The 21118-nt window shown below is 41.8% G+C and overlaps 1 protein-coding gene across 1 annotated transcript; it reads left to right on the forward strand.

Annotated features, from left to right (window-relative positions):
- The first annotated feature begins 311 nt into the window (after nt 1-311).
- Nucleotides 312-18294, forward strand: LOC117552598 (inactive pancreatic lipase-related protein 1-like). Its single transcript, XM_034226188.1, has 12 exons — nt 312-360; nt 1431-1582; nt 2093-2212; nt 3210-3344; nt 4113-4218; nt 4472-4594; nt 6316-6432; nt 8635-8753; nt 10596-10725; nt 11531-11645; nt 13555-13722; nt 18186-18294. Exons 1-12 carry the CDS (start codon nt 312-314, stop codon nt 18253-18255), a joined length of 1404 nt encoding a protein of 467 aa, XP_034082079.1. The 3' UTR covers nt 18256-18294.
- Nucleotides 18295-21118: the final 2824 nt, after the last annotated feature.

A 21118-nucleotide genomic window follows, 5' to 3' on the forward strand; every position in this document is an offset into this window, starting at 1 on the left:
TACTTCAGGTTTAACAGTTTATTGGGTTCCCCAGCTGCCGATATAGAACAGACATGTTCCAGTCACTGAGGACATCTGCATTGGAACAGTTCAGAGCATGAAGAACACGTGTGAAGAACACATGTAACTGCTGACCTGTTCCTCACCTCTACATGTATGTGTGCCTCACCTGTGTGTTTCCCACTGCTGCGTGGCGGCAGTATTTAAAGAGCTGACCAGTGGGCTGGTCTGGACTCAAGGTAAGTACACAACATCAGCCTGTTCGCCATTCTGTTCCTTTATTTAACAACTAAAAACCCTCATGTCCACAGATGTCACACATGTGGAGTCTGCTCTTTGTCCTCATCGGAACAGCATATGGTAAATTGGATTTATCTATTTGCTTTCACTGAAATTAGATTAGTTTAGATTACTTTATTCTCATTACATAATGCAAGCAGAGTGTAAAGAAATTAAGAGGGTCTAACCAGAGTGCAAACAGTCAGTTCTATACATATCTATCAGCAGTCTGTACAAAAATAAATGATACAAGTAAAGGTAAATAGATGTCAAATGTATAAATAAGAATAAATACACTGAGCGTAAATACAGTATATACAGCAGTATATACTGTATTTAAATGCAAAGTAAAGGGGTCTTAGAGTTTGATTGGTTCAATATATAAGTGGCTCTGCACCGTGGTGTCGTTGTGTGCATGTGCTGTGTGAAGTGTTTTACTGGAGAACCATAATGGAAAAACGCCTTCAGGCTTTCATGTGTTTTTATTCTATGTAATGAGTTTTGTCTTTTTTTAATCAAGAATAAATTCAATCAATCAAAGCTCCAACATGTCTGACAGTATCACAAACTGCAGCCTGGTCACTTCTTTATTAAAGCTATATAACAGTTCAATATTCAGGCCTAAGTGTCCATGTTCCTTATTGATACAATATTCAATCAAATGCAAATACTCTAAATGTCTTAAGGATTCCTTTTACATGCTCATCCTGACACATTTGGTGTGTTTCCCAGAAAACTGGATACAGTCAAAATAAATCGAATCCACTTTAGACTGAACATGAAATCTAATGTTCAATGACTTTGAATTTGTGATGTGTTATAGTTTGTGTTTTTATTTTGTGTGTCTTGTATCTTGTTTTAACTTTTTGTTGTTGTGTTTTTTTAATTTAGTTTTAATATATTTGATCGTAAAGCTATAATCTGGTAAAGTGCATATAATAAACCAAAGATATGTTTGAAACTTGTCCTTTTTAAATACAAATATATTTAATGTTTCCAAGATGAATGGTTTGCAACTTTCATCATCTGTCTTTTCCCTAAAGTTCTGTAGAAAAAGTCATTTCTGGTAAAAACAATGTGTCCGAGGTGTCAGGATGCATGAGGGGTTGTGGACCCTCACATGTGGTCAGGTCTCAGTTCTGTGTCCTAAGCGGCTGAGGTCTGTTTCGATGGGCTCGGCTGCTTTGATGACCTGCCTCCGTGGGGGGGCACCGCTCAGAGACCATCCTCCGCCCTGCCCTGGCACCCTGAGGTGATCGGCACCCGCTTCCTCCTCTTCACCCAGAAGGACCGTTACTACCAGGCAAGAGCAGCTTTCATTTCATTTTTCATTCCAGCTAGGAAAGAGATGCTGTCTCTCATCCTGTGTGCATATGGAAACACTATCTGTGGATCCTCTGTGGATCAGTGAATCAATACAGAGGGTTACCATTAGTTTGAGATATTATATAACAATTTCGCCATGCCCACGTGAACATTCAAATGGTTAATCAGGGCTAAAATGTCTCCTCTCCTCTAAACTGGCAGCCAATATATCCTCTTCTAAAATGATGTCAACATCAGTGATGGATGAAAAAACACATTATTTGGATGATATCGTTAGACGATTAAAGTGGGTTACATTCTCAAGCTTCACATCAACTTCAATCAGTTGTTTTTTTCAAAATGTTGCTGTGGACTGTCCACTTCCTGTGGATTTAAGGGATCTATATGGATACTTTAATATTAGGCAAGTGAGTATTGTGTTAATGAAGACTAAAGCTAGATAAATCTTTCAATTAGTTTACCTTTGCTTTTCTTTTGAAACTGTCAGGAGATAAAGGCTGATAAAAGCATCCAGGCGTCAGACTACAGCGGGACGAGGAAGACCCGCTTCATCATTCCTGGGTATCTGAAAGAAGGAGACGAGGACTGGCCCCAGGAGATGTGTAAGGTGAGCAGGCCCCCATATCAATATTATTCCAGCTTGTTAGAGTCATCATTTGCACTTGACACTCAAATCCTCTTTGATACTTTTCCAAGTGACGTAAATGATTTATTTTATTCCTTTAAACTTTTTCTCAGAGGGATATTTGCTTCTTTTGCCCTTACATTGTGAGTCTGGTTAAACCAGGTTGTTCTTGATGTACCGATTAAACCCTTCACCAACTTACATTGAATTGTAAAGAGGATTTTCTATAAGCGAAAACACGAGAGCCCATTCTCACATGTAGTGTGTGTGGTCCTCTCAGACAGACGACCCAATCACAGTGTGTAGCAGCAGATTCCAAACCTATGGAGTGTGTCTATAAAATAAAGGCCTTCAGAGCCTGCAGCTCTATTTGAACTCACCTGCTCTAGTGAGGCCTTCACACTGTGTAAAGTATATATATACAGTATAAACACAGTGTTTGCTGTGGTTGGCAGTTCATGAGGTCAGAGCAGGAAAATAAGGAACTGATCCCAAAGGATTGATTTTGGGACTCAAAACAGTTACAGCACTGATAATCCACAAAGTACTTTCTACCAGAGAAACACAGTCCCTTTGAAAACATTCACACACTGATCCGTGAGATAGAGTAACATGCTGTGAACTCTACACACACAATCACTTATATTGTATTTTGTTGATAACAGAATGCTGGGCTGAATGCTATCATGGGGGAAGGGGGGGCCGCATGTGGTTAGAGAGTCCCTGCAGATGTGTGGGTTCTCAACTAGAAGCAAAGTGAGGCCACTGAGCACATTTCTGAAAGGTTGTGTACAGCTTTATCAACTAGCGTTTATAAATGAAGGAAATAAATACATGTAGAGTATTCCCTACATTTGTTATTAGTTCCCGGTCACTATCAGATCAACCGATTTAACTTTTCTAACTACTTGACCTCACTTAGTATTCCGCTGCTTTTATTTACCTGACGCTCACACACCTCTGCTGCTGCTGTCTCCAGGCCATGCTGACCTGGGAGAATGTGAACTGCGTTGCTATGGAGTGGAAGAAAGCCGTGAGGACTCAGTACGTGCAGGCTGCCAACAACGCCAGGGTGGTGTCCGCCCAGGTGGTCTCCATGATCACCTTCCTCAAGGTAACCTCAGAGAGCCCCTCACTAACTGTGCCTAATCCTTCTGAAAGGCAGAGACATTTTGAGGCTTGGTTTAGTCCTAGCCAAGGTTATAAACATCCTGGACTGCACCTTAAACAGGCATTTACATATTAATATTTGCAAATGTATTAATTGCTTTTTTTTGGTATTACCCCCATATTATACTGTTATAACAGTCATATTACACATTAAAACAACCCATATTACACCATTATTACACCTTTATTATACCAATTTTAAACAATTATAACACCTGTACTCTCCTTATAACACCCATAATAGACTATTATTTCACCCTCATTATTACACTGGCATTACACTCATATTACACATTTATAAACCCCTATTACACCATTGCACCTCTATTACGCCCATATTATACCCATGTTACACCCAGGATATACTGTCATCACACCCTTATTAGACGAGTATTACACCCATGTAAGACCAATATTTCACCCATATTACACTGTTATTACACTGTTATTACACTGATGGGTTAAGGGTTAGAGGAGTATTCCAGCGGAGTTCTGTAGAGACAGATTTTTAGTAAGACTTTAATAATAGTTTTTACACGTACATACATTCATCCTCATACACATATGCTAAATTGTATATGAAACATTTTCATGCTGCCTCCAACAGCTAAAAGTGTCATCCCTATATCTAAATTCTCAGGGGGACACACACACACACGACACACGACACACAGTGTGTACAGTATCTCTGAATTGAACACACATGTTACAGAGCCAGTACAGGCAGCAGGCTGATAAGTTCCACATCATCGGACACAGCCTCGGAGCTCACGCTGCAGGAGCCGCCGGCAGCAGGATCCCCGGCCTCGCACGCATCACAGCTACACACACACACACACACACACACACACACACACACACACACACACACACACACACACACACACACACACACACACACACACACACACACACACACACACACACACACACACACACACACACACACACACACACACACACACACACACACACACACACACACACAGCCCACCTTTCTAGACATGTGTTGCAGTGATAGAGTCTGATAAATGACAGGGAACCCTCAGTGATTGAACACCTCTCTCTGCTCAGGACTGGACCCAGTTGAGCCGTACTTCCAGGACACTGATGTGTCTGTCCGCCTAGACACCAGCGACGCCACCTTTGTGGACGTCATTCACACTGATGGACTTCCTTTCAACTCCAAACTTGGTACACATCACTTTTCATTATGATGAATGAGATCAATGTGGGCAAAATTGCTTGATGTTTCTTTAGGGTGCATTCACACCTAATAGTCCGTTTTCTGGTGCGCACCAGACGACAGTTTGTTACATTGTTTCATTTTTCAGAAGGTTCGGTTTGCGTTCACACGGCAAAACTCAAACGGACTGTAAACTTTAAACACAAGTCATGTGCACGGAAATGCTGTTCAACCATTGGTAGACATTAAGGGGGTAAAAACGCAAATCCCGGCAATTTCTACCGGAGCCTCCGCCATGGAGCATCGGCACTTTCGGCAGGTTATTCTCATGCTGCTGTTAATCTGGAGATCAACAGACTCTAGCGGCCCGCGCATATGATTATATAATCAGACAACGTCCGTTAAAACACATTATAACGCATATAATGAGAGACGTTCTGCAGTAAGGAGGGCGTCTCACCGACGACAGGTGTTCTTACTTTTATGTAGCTGACGGAGCATTTTTACTTTACACGACACTGTTCAACACTTCATTCTGCTTCACTCTTTAACTAAACAACCGCGGATGTCTTGAAAGACTCTTTCGCTAAAGATTTTGAGATAGCGTTTTTGTGACACGTAAATAGGCTACTCTTCCTGTGTTTTGGTGCGGACTGCGTTCACGCAATGAACCACTCCAGAGTTCACAAGCAAGCGTTCCGAGAGCACCTATTTTAGCGGACCAGAGTCCGGTTGTTTAGTTCACTTCAGAGGTCTCGGATTGTGTTCACACCGACCCACATTAACCGCACCAAGCGGCTAAACGCACCAGGGTTCGATTCAACCGGACTATACAATGCAGGTGTGAACGCACCGTGCGTTAACACCTGCATTGTATAGTCCGCAGATGTCTTTCAAAACATCCGCGGTTGTTTAGTTAAAGAATGAAGCAGAATGAAGTGTTGAACAGTGTCGTGTAAAGTAAAAATGCTCCGTCAACTATAAAAGTAAGAACACCTGTCGTCGGTGAAACGCCCTCCTTACTGCAGAACGTCTCTCATTATATGCGTTATAATGTGTTTTAACGGACGTTGTCTGATTATATAATCATATGCGCGGGCCGCTAGAGTCTGTTGATCTCCAGATTAACAGCAGCATGAGAATAACCTGCCGAAAGTGCCGATGCTCCATGGCGGAGGCTCCGGTAGAAATTGCCGGGATTTGCGTTTTTACCCCCTTAATGTCTGACCAATGGTTGAACAGCATTTACGTGCACATGACTTGTGTTTAAAGTTTACAGTCCGTTTGAGTTTTGCCCGTGTGAACGCAAACCGAACCTTCTGAAAAATGAAACAATGTAACAAACTGTGGTCTGGTGCGCACCAGAAAACGGACTATTAGGTGTGAATGCACCCAGTGTGTTTGTTTCATTTTATCTGGTACAACAGTGTTCCCCTTTAAATCACATAAGGTCCACATAATAAAGAGGATAATGTACAGATATGAAGACTTTTTTTTCTATGAAGTGTATTTCAAATATATGTAATGTTTTCTTAAGTTCCTTCAAAATATGATTATTTTAAAATGTACCTCTTAGTTGAAAGGCCACAGATAAATGCAGCATGATAACTGTTTTTTAAAGTTGCATCATAGGGTAGGCATTAAGGGAACTTTGTGGCCTTATCATCTGTGTTCAATCTTGATCAAATCAATAAAAGAAACATATGTCTCTGTAAAACCATCCCATAAGGTCTGGGGATGTCCCAATCTGTCGGCCACATCGACTTCTACCCCAACGGAGGAGAGCTGATGCCTGGCTGCTCCGCCAACAAAGGCCAGTCCACGGACCTGGACGCCATCTGGCAGGGTGAGACATACACATCTCACTAAACATGGAATCAAAATGGGAACTCAATGATCACAATGATGATTTTAGTATAATCAAATGATCAAACAAGGACTGTAGCACTTCACTCAAAGGCTAGGAGAGTGCTATATAAATATAGTTCTTTAATGTCATGTTGGCTATTTCACTTTTTTTTTACATTGTTGTGCATGTGAATGCTGACTCAATTAAACCTACATAAGCTACTGTCAGGAAAGAGAAACAGTGCAGCCTCCCTGAGCCACACCTGGGAGCAGAGCCTGACAGAGAGCGTCAGGTAGCCAGGCCTTGACCCAGGGGGCCTGGTCTTGGCACCCCCCAACAACTATTCATACTCAGTACCCCCCCCCTGGCCGAGTGTTGGTGTGCTGGAATCGCCTAGATGAGGTCTCTGACAGGTTGTTTAACAGCAGTTCAGAGTGGCTGGCCTTCTTGAAGTCTCTGAGGCAGGGTCTCATGCTGGAAGGGAAACCAAAGGGGGACTCTGGTTGTGTTCAATGCTGACATGGGCAGTGATGGAGAGAGCAGGGTGAAGGGGGGTTGGAGGCAGGGCGGTCCTGATCTGAAACCAACTGCTGCTTTGTTGTTGGACTTCTGTGCTAGACATTGATGGACCATTAAAAGCACCATTAAAAGCACAATTTATGTGCGAGTGGCTTCACGAGTGTACAAGAGCGACCTAGGCCAGCCGGTATTAATGGACTGTGTGGTTGTACCATCAGATCTGAGTGGGGGCTGTTGCAAAAGGTTTTGGACTAAAGGTTGTGCATAGTACCAGCAACCCCAGGACCCACTGGTGGACACTGCGGTGAAGAAGGTGTCAGGCTGAAGAAGGGGGTCTTTCTGGCTGCAGGCCCTGATGAACAGAAGATATTGGAGGGATGGATGTATCAAAGGAGTCTCAAATTGTATTGAGGAGACTCAACTAATTTAAGTAAGCTTCTAAAACAAGTTACCTTTCAGCATTTTTGAGAGTCAACATGTTCCTAGAGACCCCTCATGTTAACATCATAACCTGTGTTTATAAACCAGGATAACCCTTGTATGTATTTTGAGGTGCTGAGCTGTTTCTGTTATTCAGCATACCCTGAGTACATCAAACATAATGCATTACATTACTTTTCAGCACCATAAATAACATCTTCTAAAAGGATCATACAGTTTAAAAAAAATCTTTCTTAAGAAAGGATTAGGTTTATTGTAGTTTAATATTGTCGAATTAGACCATTCAAAAATACAACAATGACTCATTCAGCCTTTTTCATCTACCATGCAACTTACAGTGCAGAATCCCCCCCCCCTCCCTGTAATATTGGAGTTGCCCCAATGGAAAAATCGTGAAGAAACCTCAGGCAGAGTTATTCCTGCAGGACCTATCCAAGCAAATATTTTCTAATATGCCGACGGCCTTCTTTTGAAATGTGCCGCCGAGCAGCAGGCTCAAGTAGCAGCATTGGTGCAATGCCTGGGTCTGGGGGGGGGGTCTTTGGCACAGCTGAATCTACTACTTTTGATCCTATAGATATGATGGGGAGAGGGGGGGGCAGGGCTGCATAGCTGGAGGTGTCGGAGCGCCTGGAGTTGGCCCTCACTGAGAAACAATAGAAGCTGTGACCTCTCTGTGTGTGTGTGTGTGTGTGTGTGTGTGTGTGTGTGTGTGTGTGTGTCTGTCTGTGTGTCTGTCTGTCTGTCTGTCTGTCTGTCTGTCTGTCTGTCTGTCTGTCTGTCTGTCTGTCTGTCTGTCTGTCTGTCTGTCTGTCTGTCTGTCTGTCTGTCTGTCTGTCTGTCTGTCTGTCTGTCTGTCTGTCTGTCTGTCTGTCTGTCTGTCTGTCTGTCTGTCTGTCTGTCTGTCTGTCTGTCTGTCTGTCCGTCCGTCCGTCCGTCCGTCCGTCCGTCCGTCCGTCCGTCCGTCCGTCCGTCCGTCCGTCAGTCCGTCCGTCCGTCCGTCCGTCCGTCCGTCCGTCCGTCCGTCCGTCCGTCCGTCCGTCCGTCCGTCCGTCCGTCCGTCCGTCCGTCCGTCCGTCCGTCATGTATAATGACCCTAGTCAGAAGGTCATGAGTTCATAAGTAGCTATCTGAAGTTCAATAATTCTACATAAACATCTCTTTTCTTATTTCTCTGTACCACAGTCCATCTCACTTTTTCTCTTCCTCCCTTTCATCACCTGTCCAATTGTTTGCCAGGTACCAAGAAGTTTGATGACTGCAACCATGTCCGATCCTACGAGTACTACATCGAGAGCATGGTGAAATCCCAAGGCTTTGTAGCATTCCCCTGCTCCGACAAGGACAGTTTTGAGGATGTAAGTGATAATTCAAATAGTCTATTTACACATATACACATATTCTTATTTATTTGATCCCAGACCATGATCCTTTCCTGTACCTAACCAAGCACTTCAATTGAAAACATGTTTAGATCTGCGATTCTCTGATGGTCAAATGTAATTGAGGATGATTGTCCAACAACATTTCCTGTTGTTTATGTACAGGGACACGAACACAAGACCATACCTAACACTACAACTACTAAACATATATCTGGTTTCCATTACTTGGGGGTTTGGTCTTGCCTAGGTCTTTTTGGATTGCATTTTGCCTTGACATTGATCTTTGGAGGAAGGATTATAGAAATATTGTATCTAAGTAACAGTAGCAGTACCAACTGTGAAAATACCTTAAACATTTAAAAACCCTTCCTTCAATCCTATATTTCATTAACATTCTTATTTGATAGCTAAATACACTTAACTCTATAAATGGCAGATTACATCTATTATATTGTGAAACTTTTATGTAAGTATGTTGTTGAAAACTCTATCTGCGAAGTCAGAGGGTCAAATCCTCTCAGGCAAATGGTTCAGCAAAACTGCAATATTCCCTACTTAAATGTATACACATATTTAAGTAAAACAAAATCAGTTTGAGTTCCTGCAGTTGCCTACATACTGCACCTCAGGACAGATCTCCTGTGCACAGGAGAGGAACAAGGACATCATTTTGACGTTGTAGATCCAGCCTCAGTGCCTGGTCAGAGCAGAAGATGATCTACTTATAGCTAACAACATGCTATGGAGCTGACTGCTAGCACTCGTCCACCACAATAGCAAACAAAGTTAGCATTCTTGCTAACTGTTTTAGTCAGTCGCTGCATTATTGACATCAAACCACACCACACCATGCTCCAACAGAACAGCGTTATATCAGCTTGGATTGAGCCAGACAGCTCAGGTTCAAAGGTCAAAAGCATGTCAAGATGCACCAGACGATCTGCACGGATATACTCTCCTTCTCAACTGAATCCACAAGATTAGGTGGTTCAATTGAAATGAATAATTTCTTTGTGTCATAAATGCTGATGTCGAGGTTTGCCTCCTGATGTAGAATTATTTTTGTGTCAATATTTCCCAACAGTTTGGTGGAGGGATGTATGTCTGCATGTGAAGTTGTAAGACAGTTAGATTCGTACGTTTAAAGCTTGTGATGGTACGAGCAGTATAAGAGGAGCTGAGCGGCATCTTATGTCCTCAATTGAAAAAGTGACTGGGGGGGGGGGCATATCTCCACCATCACAGCATGTGTATGGGCTGCCACCTGTTGCTGTAGGACACTGATACGGCTGTGAACCATTTCTTTGGTTTTAGAAGTTGATTCGGCAAGATTGGATTTTTGTTGCAGCTGAGGGGGCGATATAAATGGGCTGCCCTCATGTCTTCCACAGGGAGGGTTTGTATCTGCAGCTGTTGGTGTTAATGACAGTTTATCCCTGCTTTGGACACATGTCCGGATCAAAGGAGGCCGGGGGAGTGCCGAGCATGACCTCATATGACTATGTCCCCGTTGAGAGATGACAGCACCTCCTTGTCACTCACCTCGTAAACGCTCTCCTGTCTGCTGTTGTTCCTGCAGGCGGGGCTGACAGCCACAAAGCCAGCCTGTTCCCACACACTAACTTACCGAGACCAGCACCTCTCTCCACCTTCATTTATAAGGTGGCAATCTGTAGCATTTTGAAGGAGTATAAGGAGGAAAATCTTGTTGGGTTGTCACTATTTTCCTGAGTGTTCATTGACAGGAGAAGAGTGATACGCTGCATCACGGGGTGAGCTCATTCTTCACACCTCACCGTGTCCTTGTCTCCACAGGGAAAGTGTTTCCCATGTGCAGACAACAAGTGCCCTCTGATGGGCTCCCATGCCGACAGGTTCACTGTGACTGATGGCGTTTCAAAGAGCAAGTACTTCCTCAAAACGGGCAGTTCAAAGCCCTTCGGCCGTAAGTACCCTGCCCCCCGTCACTGTGCCTCACACACAGGCTCTTGAAGATAGACATTTTTCTTTAGGCTCCATTTTTTACTTTACTAGTTTTAAAAATCCTTGGACACTGTTAAAAATGCATTGTCATCTATTAAAACAGATCCAACGCCCTGAAAGGTTCACATGTATAAGTGCTGGGAATTTCAATCAATATACATCCATCTGTGATCTAGTATGGATATCGAAGTTTCCAGATGTCAGGGTTTTTACACAGGTTGTGTTCCAAGATATTGAGGGAAATGTTAAAATAATTCATGTTAATAGAGAGCACCTACAGCTATAGTTAATCAGGGGAAACTAAACGTAACCTTGTTTGATTTGTTTTAATGCAGGCACAAACACTATGATGTCATGATAATATTACCTCATCAAAAAAGCATTCGACAAAAACGTAATGACACAACAGATCCATTCACTGATTCTAATCAGGAGGCCGTTGCATGTTATGATCTACATAATGATTGATTGTTCTTGTTCCTGCAGAAAACTTGTAAAATACTTTAATTATTCAATATTATTTTTTAATTAAAATATTCTGGAGTAGGAATCTGTTGTTTTGTTAATTGTTCTGAAAAACAATTATGAAATGAGTTTGAAAAATGGTTGTAACACCACTTTGCTCTGTGTACCTGTGCAGATATGGTACATTCCAAACCTGAGCAACATAAGTAACAGTAAAATATAATTTAAAGATATCTTATCACTGTGTTTTTTTCAAATCCGGACCTGGAGCCATGGTGACAATGTGACTCTTCTTCCTATAGGTTACAGCTACAGGGTGAAGGTGACCCTGGACGGCCCCAGCTGGCCCAACCCTGGCTTCATGTTCGTGGCCCTCTCTGGGGACAACGACAGCACCAAGGAGCACCAGCTTCATGTGTAAGCTCATTCTAACATGTGACGTCACTGATAGTGGTACAGTTGCAGAAATGGGCCTTCCTCTTGTCCAGGATGTTGAGTTTGTTTGACCAGGCCTGGGATCTTGAACAGCCAGTTCCTCTTATCAGACCATATGACTTTTTTTAGTATTGTTTTTACAATTACTAACACACATTTCTTTTTACTTTTGTAAAACCAAATCGTTTTCTTTCTTAACATTCAGTTAAAAAGTTACTCTATCACCCAACTAAAATGCACTACACTACAGGATCGACTGAAACAACTGAAACTTGACTTTAATTAAATGTATTATGTCAACACATTTCACTTGACTGTATTAGTTTAGTTAAAAGCAATAATGTTAGGTTGAACATATTTCAACTTAATATTATTGACTTCAACTAACTTAATGAACATTGTTGACATGATATATTTAATTAAAAAAATCGACCTTAGTTTTTCCGTGTAGACAGATAGGTAGAAACTTTATTTATCCCAATAGGGAAATGGTTTTGTCACAGCAGCATTTTGACACTCATTGTAAAAGAATTACACCATTTCTTAAAATAGAACAATATCTCTTCAAAATAGAATAAAATACAAATAAAATAAACATTAAAAGCAAATATAAACATATATGCAGTAAACAAAGACTTATATCCAGAAGGGTATCTAAGAATACACACTATAACATATACAGAATACATTAGATGACTCTCTAATAGACCAATCTACTAAAGGGAATGAGAGCACTGACAACATTTGTCTCCAACAGAACAAAACCAAGGGCTCTGAAAAGTGAAGCCAACATGGAAGAGCTTTACCTGCATCCCCTCTAATACCCAGCAGGGGGCGACTGCACTGGTTGCAATACAAAGTCTGATTTAGATCTAGTTTAAATATTTTTCAATAAAGCTTGATGATAATTGTATATAGTATGTTCCCATTTAGAGTTGAATACTGTAGTCTATAAAGCAGGGTATGCTTTTCGTCTTTTCCTCCCACAACACAACCCCTCTCAGAAGGTTTTCACTTGCGGAATGTTATTGGTGATATTTTGGTCGCCTAAAAATAATGTTTTGGTTGTACGGAGTTCCACCCTGTCGTGTCACAACGTGGTGACGGCAAAAATGACAAACCAGAGGCTTCAAATCTGTAGTCGCAAAACCGACAGGGTGTGTCAAGTGACTTTGTCTTCTTCTTTTATACAAAGCTCTATAATACTATTTTGTAGAACACAATGACTTCCACAATTAATAAGGACTAATCAGTCACGTTCTAATATGCTTCAATAGGCTTTTTGTATCGCCATTCTAACAAAGCATAATTCAACTATAAAACTATAATGCAGTACAAAACTCTGATCATGCCCTGACAGTCTTCTGCAGATATGTCCACACATCCACAAAGGGACAGACATCATGTGGACCGCGGTCCTAAACGTATCAACTATATGAGGGAAATAAGTACTCTGATGAGTTAAGGAGAGAAAAGTGGAAGGAGAAAGTGACCATCCCATCCTGGGATGAGCATTAAATGACTGTGACTGGGAGACACAAACAGTGTGCATCACATTGATTGAAGGCATCCTCCCTATGTACCACTTGTAGTTGTTTGTAATGGCAGCTAAGGTGATGGTGAGTGCTTATCCCGATGTCCAATTTTCCAAATGTTTGATATTGAGGTAATCCAAAAGTAACGGAATAAAATCAGGTAAGATTACTTTTTATACTCAGATTAGGTTACTGATAACATTTTCTTGCAAGTAACTGGTAGTTGAAACAGAAGACATTTTAAAAGTCTCCTCCCAACCCTGGTTACTGTACAGCAGCTCCACTGCCCCCTCTGTGATGGTGTTCCAGGAGATATATTTCAGAGTATGTTTTGATCTGTTGTGACCTCTCTTCAGGGGAGCGTTGGTGTCTGGGTGGACCTACGAGGTGCTGCTGGATGCTGAGTTGGATGTGGGGGTTGTCACAGAGGTGACGTTTCGCTGGTACAATCACATCTTTAACCCCGTGACACCCAGGTATGGTGCGTCCAAGGTGGAGCTGCAGAGAGGAAAAGACAACATGATGTAAGTCAGATTCTTCTATAAAAACCTTCAGGTGGCACTCCTCACACTTTGAGAGGAAACACACCTACACAGTGATATATTGTCAATCATCAGACATGTTATTGAAATGGTGGCTGTAAGGAGATGGTGATAAAGGCTGTATGTTGATTAGATTAATTTAGAGCTGTGTTATCTGGATGAATTAACGGCTGTCCTTAACCTACGTAAGCCTTTATGTCTTTTAACTGAATATTGCTATGCGGTACATAGAACATCACACACACACACACACACACACACACACACACACACACACACACATACACACACACACACACACACACACACACACACACACACACACACACACACACACACACACACACACACACACACACACACACACTGATGGCACAGAGGAAGCAAGTAAGTATCAAACTAGGGACCCTCCAATGAACGAACGAGTGCATCCACAGCTCATCAGACCAGAGAGAGGTTCAACTCTCAATTAACTCGACAGGAGGAATTCACTCAGACTGAACTGGATTAGAGTTACGTCAAATCTATCAAGACACAAATCACAATCTAATGTATCCATGTCTACCAGCTGGAGTCTACCCAAACAGAACTCATTGTTTTTTTAGAAACATGTCATCAATGTGAAATCAAGTTTATAAGCAATTCTCGTGAAATCAGGGAAATGTTACAGTACAGTAGTGGTGCTGGACTACATTATGTGTCATGGACTGCCTTTAGCCACTAGAGGGCAGCATGAGACTGTGTGTAAGGTTTTCCAGTACTGGTGGGGGGGAGAGTAAGGCAAGGCAAGTTTATTTATATAGCACTTTTCAACACAAGGCAATTCAAAGTGCTTTACAAAAAATGAAAGACATTAAGAAAATGGCATCTAAAATCAGTCATTAAAAAGAAAAGCTAATAAATTAAACATTAAAAGAAAAAATACATGGATAAAAGTTACAGTGCAGTCTAAGATATGAATAGTTCAATTAAACATTAAAAGAAAAAGTACATGGATCAAAGTTACAGTGCAGTTTAAGATATGAATAGCTCAATTAAAAGCAGCGACAAAAAGAAAAGTCTTCAGCCTGGATTTAAAAGTAGTCAGAGTTGCAGCAGACCTGCAGGTTTCTGGGAGTTTGTTCCAGATATTTGGAGCATAATAACTGAACGCTGCTTCTCCATGTTTAGTTCTGACTCTGGGGACAGAAAGCTGACCAGTCCCTGAAGACCTGAGAGATCTGGATGGTTCATAATTTAGCAGGAGGTCAGAAATGTATTTTGGGCCTAAACCATTCAGTGCTTTATAAACCAGCAGCAGTATTTTGAAATCTATTCTTTGACACACAGGAAGCCAGTGTAAAGACTTCAGAACAGGAGTGATGTGATCCACTTTCTTAGTGTTAGTGAGGACTCGAGCAGCGGCGTTCTGAATCAGCTGCAGCTTTCTAATAGATTTTTTAGTGAGACCTGTGAAGACACCATTGCAGTAGTCGAGTCTACTGAAGATAAAAGCATGGACAAGTTTTTCCAAATCCTGCTGTGACATTAGTCTTTTAATCCTAGATATATTCTTTAGGTGATAGTAGGCTGATTTAGTAACAGTTTTAATGTGACTGTTGAAACTCAGGTCAGAGTCCATGACTACACCTAGATTTCTGGCTTTATCTGTTGTTTTGAACATTGCAGACTGAAGCTCAGCGCTAACTTTTATACGTTCTGACTTGGCTCCAAAAACCATTACCTCAGTTTTATCTTTGTTTAATTGGAGAAAGTTCTGACACATCCAGTCATTGATTTGTTCAATGCACTTACTCAGTGTTTGAATTGGAGCATAGTCTCCTGGTGAAATTGTTACGTAAATTTGTGTGTCATCTGCATAGCTATGGTAACTTATTTTGTTGTTTTTCATTATCTGAGCCAGTGGTAGCATGTAGATGTTAAAGAGAAGAGGCCCCAAGATGGAGCCTTGAGGAACCCCACATGTCATATTTGTCAACTCAGATGTGTATTTACCTATAGAAACAAAGTTGTTTCTGTCCTTTAGGTAGGATTCAAACCAATTCAGAACTGTTTCTGAAAGTCCCACCCAGTTTTTCAGTCGGTCTAGTAATATGCTGTGGTCAACGCGATGTGTTGTGTCTTTCTCCTGTTTTGATTCCTCTTGCTGCTTGTCCTTGGCAGAGGGAACAGATTGATAATGCAGGCAGTTGAATATGTTAGAGATAAACAATTTCACTCCTGACTTGTTCAGGCAAACTCCATTTGCCTTGAAAAGATGTCTGCGATCCCATAAAAAGTTAAAATTGTCAATAAAATGAACAGAATGGTCAGTACAGGCCGTTGAAAGCCAGGTGTTCAGTGCAAACAATCTGCTGAATCTCTCCACTCCTCTTCTGACTGGCGGTAGAGGGCCACTGATGAACACCTCTGCATTTAGAGAGCTGGCAGTTTCCAACAAACATTTAAAGTCTTCTTTCAGCACTTCTGACTGTTGTTTCACAACATTATTTGTTCCAATGTGCAGTACCACATTCTTCACAGTCGGATGTTCAGCCCCAATATGCAGGATCTTCTCAGCCAAGTCAGAGACCACATCCTTGGGAAAACAGAGTACTTTGGTGTTGTTCTTATTACACAGACCTTTTACATCTCTTACAGCAGAGTCACCCACAATCAGAGTTTCAGGGCCAGTCGTTAGCTTTCCCTCTAGCCTTTTACTTTTGGATTAGCTATTGGTCCTTACCCTGCTGTGTGAAGAGGACAGGTTATCCCGGTCATCAGAAAGGGATCTCCGGTTCTGTGTCAGCGGAGCGTATCTGTTCTGGATTGGCACACTTGGTGGTTTAGGAGGATTTTTTGTAGTTCTCCCTTTAGCAGCTGTACACTGCTGTTTCCTAGTATGAATAGGGGTTGAAGATGCGCTCTTCCTGGGTGATAACAATGCAGGCCAGCCGGTCGCATCACAGATTTCAGAGCGCTGGGCTCTGCATGTTATCCGTCCTCCCAAATCCCATGGAAATGATTTACTCTTAGGCTTTGCACCCAGAGAGTTCCAGGGAGGACTACCACTTGTAGATTTATTACCCGGTACACAGCCTTCCTGTTCCTTGGAATCCTTGTAGCTGCTAATTAGCTGTGAGTTAGCATACCCTTCTCCATTATTTTGCAACACTGGTAAAGTGGTGTCATTCCCATGACATAGTCCATTCACTTCCACGTTAACTTCCAACCGTTGCATTTTCATTTCCAACACAGCCATCTTCTGTATAAGTTTGTGGAAGTCATCTGTAGAGAACGGAGGCATTTTGCTACCAACTAGCTTAAGCTAAATAGCATGCAGTAGCCTACCAGGCTTTAGCTGTTGCTAGGCCACGCTACTGTAAGACTGAGGTCGTCGTAAAAATGTTGAAATATGGCTGAAACCCTACGTCTATTTACGAAGATGAACTGTCCCAGTGATAAGTTAATGTCCAGGAGCCGCTGCTCGAAGTTTTCAGAGAATAAGAATAGGAAAATCAGCATAAAAAGTAAGCAGAGGCAGGAGCAAGCAGAAAAGCGTCTGCACTGTAAGAAAGAAAGATAGTCACACACACACACACACACACACACACACACACACACACACACACACACACACACACACACACACACACACACACACACATACACACACACACACACACACACACACTGATGGCACAGAGGAAGCAAGTAAGTATCAAACTAGGGACCCTCCAATGAACGAACGAGTGCATCCACAGCTCATCAGACCAGAGAGAGGTTCAACTCTCAATTAACTCGACAGGAGGAATTCACTCAGACTGAACTGGATTAGAGTTACGTCATATCTATCAAGACACAAATCACAATCTAATGTATCCATGTCTACCAGCTGGAGTCTACCCAAACAGAACTCATTGTTTTTTTAAAAACATGTCATCAATGTGAAATCAAGTTTATAAGCAATTCTCGTGAAATCAGGGAAATGTTACAGTACAGTAGTGGTGCTGGACTACATTATGTGTCATGGACTGCCTTTAGCCACTAGAGGGCAGCATGAGACTGTGTGTAAGGTTTTCCAGTAGTGGTGGGGGGGAGAGTAGAGAAGATTTCTCCTCCATAGTCTTTACTTTCATATCCTTCCATTTATAAATAAATATATAGTGATGGCAAACAGATTTGACTTTGACTTTAAACTTCATATACAAACCAGATGTTTTTATCATTTTTGGAATTCTACGTTTTAATATAGTTTGCCTTGTCGGCCAAAACAGATTTCAAACAATCAGTGTTTACTAGGATTTTAAATTTGAGTAAGAGGAAATTCTGCTGTTTTGACATACTTATATGCAGTAGATTAAAATGGATACTTAAACCAATATATGTATTCACATAGTGTTCTATGCTGTTTCACTCACTCACTCTCTCTCTCTATCCTTCCTTCCTTCTTTGCTTCTTTACAGCGTCTCCTTCTGTGGTACGGAGAACGTGAAGGAGAACGCCGTTCAGCATGTGCTTCCATGCCAGGCCTAGGCTCTCTCAATAAAGACACGTTATACTCTGATACACTCAGACCTCTGCACGGCTCCTTCCTTTGTGCTGCTGTGCAGACTGTCATATTGTTCTATTGAGATCACACAATGAGGGAGCGGAGAGAGGCAGAGGATGGTGCAGATCGACTGGAACTCTTTGAAATAAAGAGACTCAAATGTTAACTGAGACCAAGTGGTCATGGGCCGATGTAAAAACCCAAACTAGTTTTCTTACAGCATATTTGTATTGAGATAAGATAAGATAAGTGGACCTTAATGAATCCCTGTATAGGGACATTCAGGTGTCATAGCCACAACAGAATAAGACAGAAACACAGATAGTACACATGGAATATATATACACGGGCATAATAAGAATACAAGTCAAATAAAAATTGAACAAACATGTATTAACAGTATAAATATAAATAAGAAAATGACTAACACAGTGACTCAAGTACTGTACTTCAGCATACATTTGAGTGTACTTTACCTCAGTATTTTTTTCCTCTTCTACTCCATTTTTCTACTTCACTACAAAACAAAGGGACATTTTGTACTTTGAGAAATGTAGTTACTAGGTACTTTATACATTGGTATTTTCTTACACACAACACTTGTGTAACAATGCCATCCAACATTATATTAAAATACCTAAAACAATACAACTACAAATGAATTTGCAGCAATTTTGCACACTTTTTGTGTACTTTTTTGTTAAGAAACATTTCACAGTTTCAACCTCTCAAAAATGAGACTGAAAAATTTGAATATTTTGGATTTTATTTGAATCATTTAAAGTTCTTTCTGCATTCAATAATTTGACTCCTAATACCTAAGTACATGTTCCTCTTCAGACTTAAATATCTTTACTTACGTACTATTCTCAATGCCGTGTAATGGACTGTTTTTACAGTAAGGTATTAGTACTTTTACTTGAAGGATCTGAATTATTTTTCCACCACTGCTGAGTGGGTCCTGCTTTACCTCCATCAGCAACACCATGTGGGACAGAACTCTGCAGGGTGTCCAAACTATGGCCTGAGGGCCAACTGTGGCCTGTGGTCAGTAGGGTCAGATGGAGGCTGTGTTTTTCATATATTTAATTATCAAGCAAAACATTTACCTACTTTTGATTGATTTTGCAAACTTATCACTTCACTTATGAGGCGATATACCTCACCTCTAGTGAGGGGCCCCACCCTTTGTGTGTTTTTCTGTATGTGGCCCTCTGTGAAAAATGTTGGACACCCCTATTAGACGAACATACAAAGAGACAGAAAGCCACCACACAGATGGCGCATTTCCACTACATCGCGGAGCTCGCTTTAAGCGTGCCGTGCCCGCGCCGTTTTTGGTTGCGTTTCCACTAGGGGTAGTTCCGGCTAGCGGGTACTATTTCACAGTTTTTCTGGCCCCATAAAATCGAGGTTCTTTCCGGGCCAACAACCAGGCTGAGTATGCTAAACTAGAGAGATAATCGCTTGCAAGGGGGATACCAAACTACAACAAAATGAACATATTTCACCGTGATTTAATACTAATACACGTTTCTAAATGATGCCGAACTGCATTGTGGGAGCGTTGCTTCACTTTGCTCGCGTTGCTTGCTTCAAAAGCAGAGCAATGTTCTACGTTTGAAGCTTCAACGGAAGCGTCAGCCAATCGAAACATATGCCAGTACAAGCTCTAGCCCAGGGGTGGCCAACCCGCGGCTCTCGAGCCGCATGCGGCTCTTTGCCTAGTTTCATGCGGCTCTTCAGTTCATATCGAATTTTATATGTGTGAGTTTGGGAGAGAGACGCTGACTCCTTACTAGTGTTGCACGGTGTACCGATACTTGAAAGGTATACCGCGATACCCTGCCGTTAAAAACGTTACGATTCCTCCGTTTCATTAGTATCGGTACTTTAAGAATGACGGGGAAAAGTACTCCGGTGAGAAAGCGCCGTTTTAATAAGAGCCGTGTGTGTTCAGCGCTCTGCTTCCACTCCCTGCAGCCGTGCCTGCAGTCCCTCCCCTCTCAAGCACGCTCTAAGTGCCTCCCCTCTCTCGTGCACGCGCTAGCTGCCAGAGCATGTGAGAAAACGAGAAGCATGGCTGCAAGTGGGAGTGCAACTGCCGCTGCGCCTCGGCTTGTTGACAAAAAAGACACCAGGAGCGAAATTTGGAAGTATTTGAGCCATATCTCTGACAGTGAGGGCAAGCCTACGGACACCACGAGGCCTGTCTGTAAGACATTTATTAATTGTATTTAATATGAATTCTTGTCATTTATTTTATTTATTGTTCTCATTGTTTAAACGTTTGTGTTATGGTTATGGTTCTGGTGTGAAATAAAGCACAATAATTACATTTAAGACCGTTTCCCTTTTTTTAAGAAAATATCGAAAAAGAATCGGAATCGCAATTCTTGACTTGGTATCAAAACCAAAATGTTGGTATCGTGACAACACTAGCTACTCCTGACAGTTAAACCTGATATTTAGTAGGTCTGTTAAGTATTGAATGCTGATAATTCTGACGTAATTTGGCCGCTCAAAGTTGTTTGGGCTCGGATAAAATCGCTCCGTTACTTTCGTCCCGTGTTATGTATGTTGTGTATGTGTGGTGTCAGTGTGAGAGGATGACAGCGCGTATAATTTTGATGTGGCCCAAGAGCCAATCACAATAATACCTGCGATGCAGTGAACCAATCACCTTTGAGGGGGGGGGGAAACCTATCGTTGATTAAACATTATCCAGTGTTTCCCCTGCCATTGTGTTGGAGGGGCGCTGCGCCCCGCCAACAGAGCCCCGCGCCCCCCTGAAATTCAAGGTGTTTAAAAAATATATATATATACTTTTAAAAATATATATATATA

The sequence above is a fragment of the Gymnodraco acuticeps genome, unplaced genomic scaffold (genome assembly GCF_902827175.1).
Source record: "Gymnodraco acuticeps unplaced genomic scaffold, fGymAcu1.1, whole genome shotgun sequence".
Lineage (NCBI taxonomy): Eukaryota > Metazoa > Chordata > Actinopteri > Perciformes > Bathydraconidae > Gymnodraco > Gymnodraco acuticeps.

What these genes read in the sequence shown, in the direction of transcription:
- LOC117552598 (XM_034226188.1), top strand. Translation starts at nt 312, where the DNA reads ATGTCACACATGTGGAGTCTGCTCTTTGTCCTCATCGGAACAGCATAT. An exon ending in AGAAGGACCGTTACTACCAG is followed by an intron (nt 1,583 to 2,092) that starts GCAAGAGCAGCT and finishes TGAAACTGTCAG; the next exon opens with GAGATAAAGGCTGATAAAAG. An exon ending in TCCTTTCAACTCCAAACTTG is followed by an intron (nt 4,595 to 6,315) that starts GTACACATCACT and finishes CCATCCCATAAG; the next exon opens with GTCTGGGGATGTCCCAATCT.